The following is a 15,270-nucleotide window of genomic DNA, read 5'->3' on the forward strand; positions in this document are numbered from 1 at the left end:
TATATCAATCTGCTTTTGTCGTTGTCATTAAATCTTGAAGTTTCCTAAGACATAAAAGTGTGTCATAAATCTGTAATAAACATGATGGTGTGTGATGAATATTCTGATCAGGTTTTCAGAGGAACAAACTGTGTTCATCACTAAAGTGTCTCATTAGAAGTCTCATTACTCTGATTAATATTTAATGACATGTTAATGACAATTCCAGCTTGTGCCACTGTAGCTGAGGACAAACGCTGTCAGACTATTGATGATACATTTATAGCGGCTTCATGACAATCATGTTTATGACAGGTTTATGACACGTTTTGATGTCAACGTGAAGTTGTGCTGATGAATACAGGATGTGATGTATTTGTTTATGTCAAGTTGTTCAGTGGATTTGAGCTTGTACTGTAGCTGAAGGCAGAAATGTTACTGAAGCTGTTTATGATTACTTCATGACACATTTATAACGGCTTCATGAGGTACACACGCTGTTTTATGTCATATTTAAGTTGAAAATGTCCTGTCATTCATTTCAGTGCATATCTAGACACTTTATATGAAGTTATTATTGTAACATTGGATGCTTTTCACATATTTAATAATATGCTTTCTGTTAATGTGAAATGCTTCAGTGAATGCAGTTAACTGAAGAAAACAGACTCCAAATACTCAGTGTTTTAACCCAGTGTTGTGTGAATTATAGACAAACCCAATTATTAATTCAAATTGAATTTAAAGCAACCCAGTATTCACTCATGAAAAATACTTTTTAATATTATAATTGTGGCTGTAGTAATTGATTGCAAAAAACACACTCTAAAAATGCTGGGTTGCTTTTTAACCCAATGTTAAACATTTTCTATAATTTAATTTAATTTAATTTAATTTAATTTAATTTAATTTAATTTAATTTAATTTAATTTTAAAATAAAAATACATTTTAAAAAAATAAATAAAAAAATAAATAATAAATGAATTTAATTTAATTTAATTTAACTTAATTTAATTTAATTTTTGTTTATTCATTCATTTAATTTTCTGCTTAGTTCCTTTATTAATCAGAGGATGCCACAGCGGAATGAATCGCCAACATCCAGCATATGTTTTACACAGCGTATGCTCTTCCAGCCACAACCCATCACTGGGAAACATCCATTCACACTCATACACTACGGACAATTCAGTTGATCAATTCCCCTATAGCGCATGTGTTTGGACTGTGGGGGAAACCGGAGCACCCGGAGGAAACCCACACCAACACAGAGAGAACATGCAAACTCCACACAGAAACGCCAACTGACCCAGCCGAGACTCAAACCAGAGACCTTCTTGCTGTGAGGCGCCAGCATTACCTACTGCACCACCGCGTAGCCCTAATTTAATTTAATTTAATTTAATTTAATTTAAATGTACTGAACATTGATTCATTGAATTTTAATTTGGTTGCTGGTTTAAAGTACTTTTAGTTCAATTAAAAATGGGTTGAATCAACACAATTTTTGAGGTTTATTTGGGCACAACTTAATTATTTTATGTTCAAGCCACTCTAATAAAAACGACATATAACTGCATCTATTTGTGTTGGGACACATCAACACGGGGAGAACATGCAAACTCCACACAGAAATGCCAACTGGACCAGTGACCTTCTTGCAGTGAGGCAACAGTGCTAACCACTGATCAACTGTGCCGCCCCCTGACCCAACATCAGGTCAATAAAAATATAGACCGTAAAATCATTCTTGCTGTTGACGATCAACCTAATGTTTCCCACCTCAACTTACATCAATGAAACTGACCCAGAATCATTCACTTACACTTTCTACACTAATAAAACAGAGTTTTAACCTAATTTACCCATTACAATCAGTTCCAGTGACATGAGCAGTAATGCACTGAGAACATGCTTCATTGCAAAATGCTGCAAACAATTTATATGAGCTGAATGTAAACACACAAACTAGATGAGCATCACTAAATGTGTTTAAACTCAGCTCATATTAATGGGCTATATGCACACTGAGGGGCATGTGGCGCAGTAGGTAGTGCTGTCGCCTCACAGCAAGAAGGTCGCTGGTTTGAGCCTCGGCTCAGTTGGTGTTTCTGTGTGGAGTTTGCATGTTCTCCCTGTATTTGCGTGGGTTTCCTCCGGGTGCTCCGGTTTCCCCCACAGTCCAAACACATGCAGTACAGGTGAACTGGGTAGGCTAAATTGTATGTAGTGTGTGTGAATGAGTGTTTGTGGATGTTTCTCAGAGACAGAGGGCATCCACTGCGTAAAAACATGCTGGATAAGTTGGCGGTTCATTCCGCTGTGGCGACCTTTGATTAATAAAAGGACTAAGCCGACAAGAAAATGATTGAATGAATGAATGAATATACACTAAGTTTTGATTTTCAGCCAAGCAGCCAAAGGGCATCCACTGACCTGTCTTTCCATTACAAAACTTGTCACGTTTAAGATCAGATTTCTTTAATATCAGTGATCTTCACAGCCTGTTAGATATACGATATCAAGTGGGTCTCAGATCAAACAACAAGCACTGCATTAAACTCCATTTCCCCCCGACATGTCTTTAAAACACGACAATTCATCTCACTCCAGTTTTGAACGCTTGAAGAGCTAAATGAATGCTGAAGTCTATTGAACAGAATATATTATAATTACATTACAACATTAATGCTGTAAAAACAACCATGAGAGATTGAAAATAGTCCCATTAAGCTATCCCCAGATTATCATCAGCTCTAGCTGTGAATCCATCGTTTATAACCCCTCACCCTAAAATATTTAGTGTGAAACTGGACAATCATACCAGCTCGGTTACTGGCTCCAGTTTCTATCAACTCCTCTTGCTGTCTAAAGTTAAACATTTCCTAAATTCCAGCACACTAGAGATGGCTCTCCACACTTTTATCATGTCACAGTTAGACTACAGCCCTGCGCTGTACTGTGGCATCACAACGTCAACAATTTCTGGCCTTTAGCTGGTCCAACATGCTGCAGCTAGATGCATTTGTAATAGCAGGAAATATGACTTCATTACTCCTCGTCTAAGAGGCCTCGATTGGCTACCTGTGCAATTCAGATAGATTTTACAGTGCTTATACTCGTGTATCAACCCCTGCATAATGTCTTTGTGCTGTTGCAGTTTTACACCCCTGTAAGATCTCTTCGATCGAGTGATCAAAATCTTCTTGTCGTTCCTCAGTCCAGACTGAAACACAGAGCGGACAGAGCTTTCTCTGAGGCGGGTCAGCGGTCATGGAACACTTTCCCCCCTGAGAGATTAGAACGGCTCCATCACTGTCTATTATTAAATCACTCCTAAAAACAAACGTGTTCAGCTTGGCCTTTTAATATTATTTTAATCGTCTTTTCTACTGCTCTATTTAACTGTATTCAGTCGTTTCTCTTGGCTTATGTCTCTTTATTCGACTCTACATACAGCACATGGGCAGTTTTTAAATGTGCTTTATAAATAAATGAACTTGAACTATATCTAATGAATCATTCTTCAGTGTGTGTGTGTGTTTAGTAAAGCTAACTTAGAGATAAATATTGAGAAAAGCGCCTCACAAATGAACTGGAATTTAACAGAATTGAATTATAAATAAGTGCTGTCAAACCCTTAATCACATCCAAAGTAAGTTCATATTTACAAAATATCTGTGTGCGTCCTGTGTGTTGCATGATGATAGTATATACAATACTAGTTTATATTGATATATAGATATATAATATACATGTGTATGTAAATATATTTCTGTAGTATATGTTTGTATTTTGTGTACAGTATGTGTTATATTTACATATATGTACACTGCAAATGATACTGTTGAGTTTGTGTCTTGTTTCTAGTCCAAACATCTACACACTCTTATATCAGTCAGCATTTTCTAGACAAGCAGTAAACACAGTAATATTTTCAGAAATAATGAGTCTGAATCGGGTGAGGCAGTGGTGCAGTAGGTAGTGCTGTCGCCTGCACAGCAAGAAGGTCGCTGGTTTAAACCTCGGCTCAGTTGGCGTTTCTGTGTGGAGTTTGCATGTTCTCCCTGTGTTGGCGTGGGTTTCCTCCGGGTGCTCTGGTTTCCCCCACAGTCCAGACACATGCAGTACAGGTGAATTGGGTAGGCTAAATTGTCCGTAGTGTATGAGTGTGTGTGTGGATGTTTCCCAGAGATGGGTTGGGGCTGGAAGGGCATCTGCTGTGTAAAAACTTGCTGGATAAGTTGATGGTTTATTCCGCTGTGGCGACACAGGATTAAAAAAAGGGACTAAGCCGACAAGAAAATGAATGAATGAAAGAATGAGTCTGAATGAAGACAGATTCTCCTATACAAGCTTAATAATGGCGGAAGAGAAATGATCTTGTTTTTCGTTTAGATTGTCAGATTATTTTGCTTGTTTTAAGGAGAAACTCTCTTCATTTTGACTCATTATTTCTGAAAACAACACTAGTTTTTACTTGTCCTGAAAATGCTTCTTAATTTCAGAATTTTTAGATATCAGGACAGGAAACGGGACACAACATATTAGTCAAAATGCATTTCTTGCAGTGCATGCATAAATATGGACAGTACAAAATATGTAAAAACAAACTTTACCTTAGAGAAGATTAATCATGATTAATTGTTTGACAGCACTAAAAACTTTACGTCCCATATTTTTTACAGTGTGTGAAGCTCCACAATATAACAGAATGACTGCATGTGTTATTATATGATTTACTTAAACTTCACAGCTACACACACACACACACACACACACACACAGAGAGAGAGAGAGAGAGAGAGTAAACGGCGAGAGCTCTTACCGTGGATGCTGATGGTCAGTAAGTGTGTCTCTGCGTCTTGTCAGAGCAACTTACAGGTGATTAAATGGCTAAACGTGTCCAGATTAGAGCAGAAACAGGAGGAACACGACACACACACACACACACACACACACACACACACACACACACATGCAGTTGTTCAGTTAGTCACACTTTATTTTAATCTAACACGATTCACATTATTAACAAACTAAGACTTTAAGCTTAATAAACGGCTCATTATCTGCTTATTAGTAGTTATTGGTGTTGTAGTTGGGTTTGGGATTATGGATCAAGCTTATTCTTTATAAGTGCTGATAAACAGTTCACACACAGCTGTTTTTAATTGGTTTTTCAATACTGTTAGTAATATTCATATTATTAATATGTCACGAACTGAAGAAAAGGGGGCACTTAGATCATTTTGGAAGGGCACTTATTATCAAAGACTAAAAAAGGGCATAAGGGCATGTGCACTGCACAGGTTGAGCCCTATGTGTGCACGTGCCTGCCGGGTTGGACCTCTTTCACCTTCAGATCTGTCTTAATCCTTGGTGTCAGAGATTCAAGAAGGTACAGGAAATATTCCTCAGAGATTTTGCTCCATATTGTCATGAGAGCATCACACAGTTGCCGCAGATTTGTCGGCTGCACATCCATGATGCCGATCTCCCGTTCCACCACATCCCAAAGCTGCTCTATTGGATTGAGCTCTGGTGACTGTGGAGGCCATTTGAGTACAGTGAACTCATCGTCATGTTCATCAGTCTGAGATGATTGAGCTTTATGACATGCTGCGTTATCCTGCTGGAAGTAGCCATCAGAAGATGGAGACACTGTGCTCATAAAGGGATGGACATGGTCAGCAGCAATACTCAGGTAGGCTGTGGCGTTGATGCTCAATTGGTACTAATGGACCCAAAGAAAATCTCCCCCACACCATTACACCACCAGCCTGAACCGCTGATACAAGGCAGGATGATCCATGCTTTCATGTTGTTGAGCCGAGCATCTGAATGTGTGAGCAGAAATGGAGACTCATCAGAGCAGCAACGTTTCTCCAATCTTCTATTGTCCAGTTTTGGTGAGTCTGTGTGAATTGTAGCCTCAGTTTCCTGTTCTTAGCTGACAGGAGCGGCACCCGGTGTGCTCTTCTGCTGCTGTAGCCCATCCGCCTCAAGGTTGGCCGTGTTGTGTGTTCAGAGATGCTCTTCTGCAGAGCTCGGTTGTAACGAGTGCTTATTTGAGTTACTGTTGCCTTTCTATCAGCTGGAACCAGTCTGGCCATTCTCCTCTGACCTCTGGCCTCATCAACAAGGCATTTGCGCCCACAGAACTGCCGCTCACTGGAGATTTCCTCTTTGTCGGAGCATTCTCTGTAAAGCCTAGAGATGGTTGTGCGTGAAAATCCCAGTAGATCAGCAGTTTCTGAAATACTCAGAGCAGCCCGTCTGGCAGCAACAACCATGCCACGCTCAAAGTCTCTTAAATCCCCTTTATTCTCCATTCTGATGCTCGCTTTGACCTGCAGCAGATCGTCTTGACCATGTCTACATGCCGAAATGCAGTGAGCTGCTGCCACTTGATTGGCTAATTAGAAATGTGCATTAACAAGCAGTGGACAGGTGTACCTAATAAAGTGGCCAGTGAGTGTTTATATGTGTGTTTGCATGTGTGTGCATAAAATACTTAAATATAATAACAATAAGATAAATGCTGTATTTAATTAAAAATAATAATTATTATTTTGTATTTATTTAAATTTACATTATTACTATTATTATTTATCATATTTATTTAATATATACTTTTTCCTACATTTATCTATTTACTATTCTTTTTTTTACCATTTTGTAACCCAACATTGAGTCAAATATGGCTGAATCTAACCAATGTCATGTAAATGTAATAAAAGCAATACAATATAAATAAATACTAAAACATCTCACCCAACATTGTTCATATTGTCACCACTCGCTGTCTCACAAAAGGCACAGGATCTTTAATAAACACCAGAATGACCAGACAAAGGAACTAAACCGAACATAAATACACAAGGACTACTGGAAATGAATGCGTACTGGGCTGCAACACAGGTGGAACTAATAAACCAACGGCAGGTGGGAAAACTTTAGTATCTCTTGAGTGTTTGGACTTTCAGTAATGACTTTAAATCACACTGAACTGAGCTAAACTGAACTGAACTTAAACACTACAAACTGAACTACCCTGATCCAGTTACTATGACCATTTATGTGAAGCTGCTTTGACACAATCTACACTGTAAAAGCGCTGTACAAATAAAGCTGAATTGAATTGAAAACAGAACAAAGAAATCACATGACCAAACAAACACACGTGGAGCATGGAAACATGGGGAAGATCACGACACACAACACACAACCTGACACATATTTGACCAACATTTGGTTATGACAATAAATGTGATTATAGTGACAGTCAATGGGGCAAAAACAGCACCAACATGACCTAAGAGGAGTCCATCTGCTCAGAGTCAAAGTATTCTCCCAAAATAAAGTCAGCAAAGATTGATTTGTCAGCAAAAATCATCACATTTGCTGAAACAGAGAAAGATGAGGCCAAATTAAGACTCAAAATCAGCCCAGAGTGGATGAAAACGACCCAACAGCACACAAGGGGTTAATATAATTCAACATTTACTAATGTATTATTAAACTGCACAGTTGTGCTTAACATTGGCTGAGTTAAACCAACAATAAACTGTCTTTACATGAACTAATGTTAACAACGATGGACAAATACTGTAATGTTTGCTCTTAGACTATCGTAACATGTTTACATAATGTTTTAATATGATGAGGATGAAAACACTGGAGAAATGCTCAAACAAGCAGATCCAATTATCAAAATCATAACCAAAACAAACACATCTGTGGTTTATTTATCTGTCTGCAGCTGACTGTGTCAGCAAATATAGCAACCCACATAGCAAAATTTCTCTGGCCCAGCTCTGGCCCACACAATCAGGTTTTGCTTGGCCCACATGCCGCAGTGAATTACGGTACATGACTGGACCAAATCTGGCTTCCAGACAAGGGCCAAACACAGACCATATCTGGGCCAAGCCTCAGCCAAGTTAATAACTCATAACTGGGCCTGAACTGGGCCAGATAGGTTGGTGTGTCACGATTGCAATGAAATGGATAAACCCATGGAGTGATGCGCTTTAGGCACACTATGGGCACGCTTTTTCTCAAAGTGACCTGATTGGTAGAATTTTTTTTCTTTACTCAAAAATGATTTTAGTGTATTTTAAATGTGGGTCAAGACTGGCCAAACTCACATGACCCACTTTCAAATTTTTAAATCTGGGCCAAATACTACGTTTTTCATCTGGCCCAAATCTTGTGTGCCGCCTTAAAGACGGTGCCACCTCTGCCAAACCCGGGCCATGTTTGGCCCACATGCTGTATGCCAGTGCCGGATGAATGCCTGCTGTGCCAGCTTTATGCCAAATCTGGGCCAGAATTCTTTGCTACAAGGCAATACTATAATAATATAACACTAACAGACACACACAGGTTTTATTTCAATTCTAAACAATGTTTGAGTATGGAAACCATAAATATAATAATGTAATAAAGCAGAACCACGTAGATTGAAGTGAATACATGAATAAATACATTTTATTATGGATAAATATTAATAAGTCAAATGATTATTTATATATAAATATTTATATTTAATATCTTTTGTACTTTATGTAGTATCTGTAAGTTATACATACACACACAGACACACACACACACACACACACACACACACACACACACACACACACACACACACACACACACACACACACGTTTATGTTATGTCAATATAAATGTGATTGATGACAGCACTAATGTAAATATATGTCCAAACATATTTATATATTTGATTTTGGCCCTTTTTATCGCTGTATTTATTGATTTTCCTGTGTCTACGCGCAAATGTGTCGCATTTCATGTCAATAGTTTGTAAGCTCAAATGACTTGAAAACTGAAATATATGTTATAGATGCAATATGAAGATAAGGGGTTTAGTTGTGAATTTTATGCTTTTTAAAAATATGTTTCAATACAATTAAATTTATGTAGGCTAAATACATTTCACTTCCGGGTAGGAAAGGCAACATATCTCTTTCTCTCAGTGATTGCGTGTGTGTGAAGTGAAGTCAAAACAGCCCCGAACACACTGCTTTAGAGCGCAATGATGATCAAATTAAACACACCGAGCAGAATAATAACACTGATGTGAATATGAATAGGTGCGTTCGACTTCATGCAGCGCTGCGCAGATCGATCGAAATCTGTCTTAAAGCGGTGCATTCTGGTTAGAAATCTTGTCCGGATTGATGCTGCGCCGACGCCACGTGACTGTCACATGTGGCATCAAAGTACCGCGACAGTGCTCCGAGATCAGACGGCAAACTCAGACCGTGCAGCATCTGAAGAGCGACTGCAGGAGCTCTGATGACGACACCGATATTACACGATTGGCCGAGTTCACCACATGACAACAAACACGTGTATTTCGGGTTTATAATTGGACATATTCCGATTCAAAAGTTTTAAAACAAACAATTCACTTTTCACACCCTCTCTATTCTGTACACATCTTGCTTATTAAAAGACTATAATATTTACTGCAGTATCATCTTTTGTTAAATAATCTGGTTATAAAGGTTAGCTTGTTTGCACAGGTTTATTTTTTAACTTTTTTATACAGACTATTTACTGCATTCATCTCCATGAACGATTTAAATGATATATTTTAGTGTATATTTTAGTGAATAACCTAAATATGAACTCAAATAAGTCTTACAGACTTGAAATAAGAAAATCATCATCATTGATCCTGCCCCCCTAAAGCTCTCTTAACAAATTAAAGTAAAGAACTATTTTGTTAAATAATTATAAAATGGTTTTATTATTATAATATAAATATATATTTTATTTTCTGTCTAGCAGTTTAAAGGCGACCTGCTCTTTCTGGGAAACTTCTACATAGCTCACTTATTTTACCTTTTGTTCTTTTCAACACAATCTTTTTGGATTAAAATGCTTTTTTGAAAATTCATTCATCATCCAAAATAATGTCATTTATTAAGACCTAATCAAAACACCTTGTTTTGCTTTTTACATTGGAAATTTTTATATCTATAAATGTACATATATGTAAACCCTTTTTAGCAGATTCAAACAAGAAGTATTAGCCTAAAGATTGATGTTTAACTCCTAGAATTTATGCTTATTGCTTTGTATTTAATAGACCTGTTCGTTTTTATGTTTATATTAACCTCTCATTTCCTCTTATTTCTCTCATGCATTTGTTATATGTTATTCATAATTCTCTCTTATTGTTTAAAAAGGAACTACAGTTTGAAGAGCCTGTATTCTGTTTTATTTGTAAATGTTTTGTTGTTATAAATAAAAATAACAAAAAAATATGATGACGCCATGTGATCGGTCATCATGACTGCAGCAACTTTGAGTCCCGAAGTGTCCAGCTGTCCGTCTTGACGGCTCCGTTTTCAACTCCGCCCCGCCTGCGCTCGGCTAATCTCGTTGATCACCGGCTGCAGCTGAGCTTCATGTCGAACGCACCTAATATGATCTAATCACGTGTTTAGTGACGTCATGACGCTTCATTTAGAAAGCGAAAGTATAACAGTGAACGCCTTCATCCAGAGTCTCGCCCATTTTCTCTTTATATTTGCTCATTAATGCGCTGAAGGGCTCGTGTTGATCTACAGTCATCATTGTACCGTGTTTCCCGGAGCTCGAGTGTGTGTCTGCGGTGAGTTCTGTCCTCGTGATTCTCCAGTCTGATCAGAAACTCGTCTGCTTCTGGAAAGTGTTAACAGAAATGCGCTCGATCATCGTCCTTCTGCTGCTCAACCTGCTCACAGACTGCTCTGGTAAGAACACGAGTGTGTGTGTGTGTGTGTGTGTGCTGTGATTTATTCTGCTTTAGACAGGGCTGGATGTATAACACGGCCTATGTTGAACATGTGATATGTTTAGGTAAATATAGAGTGTTTGATCCATACTATATAGTATTATACTGTATAATATTTCAACTCTACTCTGGTAATGGACCGCGGTAAAGTTAGTTTTACTTTCGACATTCATTAGACATTCGATTTTCAAATCAATTAAACTCTTTGTTCCTGTTATACTTTGGGCCGAAAATAGGTCAGATAGGCATAAATATGTGCCCTTTATGTTGCACAAGGCTTAATTTCTCGATTAAAAAAAAATTAAAAATTACCATAAAACTGAATTAAACAATTCAACCATATGGAATTATACAATAAAACTAGCACCAGAATATTCAGAAAAACATCCTGCATATTGCACAAGACTCGGTTTTTTGAATTAGCACTCTATTTATTTTATAATATTTTTTAAATATCTTTTAATGTAAAAATTGCAAAGTTCAATTAAACTCTGACACCATTTGAAATAAAATATTCAAATCAACTCTACAATTGTCTAAATATTATTCTCTATGATGCACAAGCTTTGTTTTTTACAGTTATGCCTTTGTTGATTTTATATACAGTATTGAATCCATATTTTCAGTATATTTATTACACTGTAAAACCGCCTTAACGAATTAAACTCTGACACCATTTGAGATAAAATATTCAAATCAACTGTGCAATTGTCTAAATATTATTGTCTTTCATGCACAAGCTTTGTTTTTTACAGTTATGCCTTTATTGATTTTATATACAGTAATAAATCCATATTTTCAGTATATCGAATATACAGTAAATCTCCTAATGAATAAAACTCTGACACCATTTGAGATAAAATATTCAAATCAACTGTGCAAGTGTCTAAATATTATTCTGAATGATGCACAAGCTTTTTTTTTTACAGTTATACCTTTATTGATTTTATATACAGTAATAAATCCATATTTTTAGTATATCAAATATACTATAATTCTCTTAATGAATTAAACTCTGACACCATTTGGCATATAATATTCAAATCAACTGTACAATTGTCTAAATATTATTCTGAATGATGCACAAGCTTTGTTTTATACAGTTATACCTTTATTGATTTTATATACAGTAATAAATCCATATTTTCAGTATATTGAATATACTGTAATTCTCTTAATGAATTAAACTCTGACACCATTTGAGATAAAATATTCAAATCAACTGTACAATTGTCTAAATATTATTGTCTTTCATGCACAAGTTTTTTTTTTTTACAGTTATGCCTTTGTTGATTTTATATACAGTAATAAATCCATATTTTTAGTATATCGAATATACTGTAATTCTCTTAATGAATTAAACTCTGACACCATTTGACATATAATATTCAAATCAACTGTACAATTGTCTAAATATTATTGTGAATGATGCACACGCTTTGTTTTTTACAGTTATGCCTTTGTTGATTTTATATACAGTAATAAATCCATATTTTCAGTATTTTGAATACACTGTAAACCCCCTAAATGAATTAAACTCTGACACCATTTGAGATAAAATATTCAAATCAACTGTACAATTGTCTAAATATTATTGTCTTTCATGCACAAGCTTTTTTTTTTTACAGTTATGCCTTTGTTGATTTTATATACAGTAATAAATCCATATTTTTAGTATATCGAATATACTATAATTCTCTTAATGAATTAAACTCTGACACCATTTGACATATAATATTCAAATCAACTGTACAATTGTCTAAATATTATTGTGAATGATGCACAAGCTTTGTTTTTTACAGTTATGCCTTTATTGATTTTATATACAGTATTGAATCCATATTTTCAGTATATCGAATATACTGTAAATCTCTTAATGAATTAAACTCTGACACCATTTGACATATAATATTCAAATCAACTGTACAATTGTCTAAATATTATTGTGAATGATGCACAAGCTTTGTTTTTTACGGTTATGCCTTTGTTGATTTTATATACAGTAATTAATCCATATTTTTTTAGTATTTTGAATACACTGTAAACCCCTAAATGAATTAAACTCTGACACCATTTGAGATAAAATTTTCAAATCAACTGTACAATTATTTAAATATTATTCTGAATGATGCACAAGCTTTGTTTTTTACAGTTATGCTTTTATTGATTTTATATACAGTAATAAACCCATATTTTCAGTATATCGAATATACTGTAAATCTCTTAATGAATTAAACTCTGACACCATTTGAAATACAATATTCAAATCAACTGCACAATTATCTAAATATTATTCTCTATGATGCACAAGCTTTGCTTTTTACAGTTATGCCTTTATTGATTTTAAATACAGTAATAAATCCATATTTTCAGTATATCGAATATACAGTAAACCTCTTAATGAATTAAACTCTGACACCATTTAGCATAATATTCAAATCCACTGTACAATTGTCTAAATAATATTGTGAATGATGCACAAGCTTTGTTTTATACAGTTATACCTTATTGATTTTATATACAGTAATAAATCCATATTTTTAGTATATCGAATATACTGTAAATCTCTTAATGAATTAAACTCTGACACCATTTGAGATCAAATATTCAAGTCAACTGTGCAATTGTCTAAATATTATTGTGAATGATGCACAAGCTTTGTTTTTTACAGTTATGCCTTTGTTGATTTTATATAGAGTATTGAATCCATATTTTCCAATATATCGAATATACTGTAAATCTCTTAATGAATTAAACTCTGACAACATTTGAAATACAATATTCAAATCAACTGTACAATTGTCTAATTATTATTCTCTATGATGCACAAGCTTTGTTTTTTTACAGTTATGCCTTTATTGATTTTATATACAGTAATAAATCCATATTTTTAGTATATCGAATATACAGTAAATCTCCTAATGAATTAAACTCTCACACCATTTGACATATAATATTCAAATCAACTGTACAATTGTCTAAATATTATTGTCTTTCATGCACAAGCTTTGTTTTTTACAGTTATGCTTTTGTTGATTTTATTTACAATACTGAATCAATATTTTTTAGTATATTGCATACACCGTAAACACGTAAATGAATTAAACTCGAACACCATTTGAAATTAAATATTCAAATCAACTCTAAAATTGTCAAAATATTATTGTCTACAATGTACAAGCTTTGTTTTTTACAGTTATGCTTTTGTGGATTTTATTTACAGTATTGTATCCATATTTTTAGTATGTCGAATACACCGTAAACACTTAAATGAATTAAACTCGAACACCATTTGAAATTGATAATTTAAATCAACTCTGAAATTGACTAAATACTATTACCTATGTTGCACAAGCTTTGTTTTTTACAGTTATGCTTTTGTTGATTTTATTTACAGTACTGAATCCATATTTTTAGTATATCGCATACACCGTAAAAAGTTAAATGAATTAAACTCGGACACCATTTGAGATAGTATATTCAAATCAACTCTGAAATTGTCTGAAAATTAGTGTCGATGTTACACAAGCTTTGTTTTTTACAGTTATGCTTTTGTTGATTTTATTTACAATACTGAATCAATATTTTTTAGTATATTGCATACACCGTAAACACGTAAATGAATTAAACTCGAACACCATTTGAAATTAAATATTCAAATCAACTCTAAAATTGTCAAAATATTATTGTCTACAATGTACAAGCTTTGTTTTTTACAGTTATGCTTTTGTGGATTTTATTTACAGTATTGTATCCATATTTTTAGTATGTCGAATACATCGTAAACACTTAAATGAATTAAACTCGAACACCATTTGAAATTGATAATTTAAATCAACTCTGAAATTGACTAAATACTATTACCTATGTTGCACAAGCTTTGTTTTTTACAGTTATGCTTTTGTTGATTTTATTTACAGTACTGAATCCATATTTTTAGTATATCGCATACACCGTAAAAAGTTAAATGAATTAAACTCGGACACCATTTGAGATAGTATATTCAAATCAACTCTGAAATTGTCTGAAAATTAGTGTCGATGTTACACAAGCTTTGTTTTTTACAGTTATGCTTTTGTTGATTTTATTATTTTTATTTCCCCCTCACTGCGGCTGGCACTCAGGCAGATCTGAGGGTTACAGTGGGAGTAAATCCACCGCCTTCGGGCTCACGGACATCTCACTCGTCAGTGCGCTCCCTCCAAGCTTCAAACAAGAGAAGCGCTTTGTCCTCCCGGATGGTCGCCCTCTCACTTGATGACACAGAGGACCAGATGTCCATCATTGCACCGAACCCGCTTCCTCTCTCCGGGATGGTGAGCACGGCGCAAGATCCAGAAGCGCATATGCTGACCGTGCTTTCCCGGGTTGCTTCGGCCATGTGTCTGAAGACGGTTTATCCCCCAGCCTTGTGGCCAGACTGACTAGATGGGTGCTACATGGAGGATACTAAAAGGCCAGACCTTCTAAGCCT

The 15,270-nt window shown here is 35.3% G+C and overlaps 3 protein-coding genes across 6 annotated transcripts in view; 1 reads left to right on the plus strand and 2 right to left on the minus strand.

The window, feature by feature from the left end:
• The window catches only part of alpk1 (alpha-kinase 1), an 859,942-nt gene that overhangs the window by 480,446 nt on the left and 364,226 nt on the right, over nucleotides 1-15,270 (minus strand). The gene's annotated exons all lie outside the window — the stretch shown is intronic.
• si:cabz01076231.1 overlaps nucleotides 1-15,270 on the minus strand; it is a 758,238-nt gene that overhangs the window by 8,560 nt on the left and 734,408 nt on the right. The window contains exon 2 of the mRNA XM_073907834.1: nucleotides 4,809-4,876. The gene's annotated coding sequence lies outside the window, so the exon portion shown is untranslated. The remainder of the gene's footprint in view (nucleotides 1-4,808; nucleotides 4,877-15,270) is intronic.
• cabz01076234.2 overlaps nucleotides 10,469-15,270 on the plus strand; it is a 31,653-nt gene continuing 26,851 nt past the window's right edge. For 2 of the 4 annotated variants that reach the window (XR_012382262.1, XR_012382263.1), the window contains exon 1: nucleotides 10,469-10,755. Coding sequence is in view for 2 of the 4 variants with exons in the window: in NM_001423719.1 (NP_001410648.1) it covers nucleotides 10,704-10,755 (52 nt within the window). In the remaining 2 variants the exon portion in view is untranslated. The remainder of the gene's footprint in view (nucleotides 10,756-15,270) is intronic. The other 2 variants (NM_001423719.1, NM_001423720.1) reach the window with 1 other exon arrangement.

The sequence above is a fragment of the Danio rerio genome, chromosome 7, assembly GCF_049306965.1.
Source record: "Danio rerio strain Tuebingen ecotype United States chromosome 7, GRCz12tu, whole genome shotgun sequence".
Classification (NCBI taxonomy): domain Eukaryota; kingdom Metazoa; phylum Chordata; class Actinopteri; order Cypriniformes; family Danionidae; genus Danio; species Danio rerio.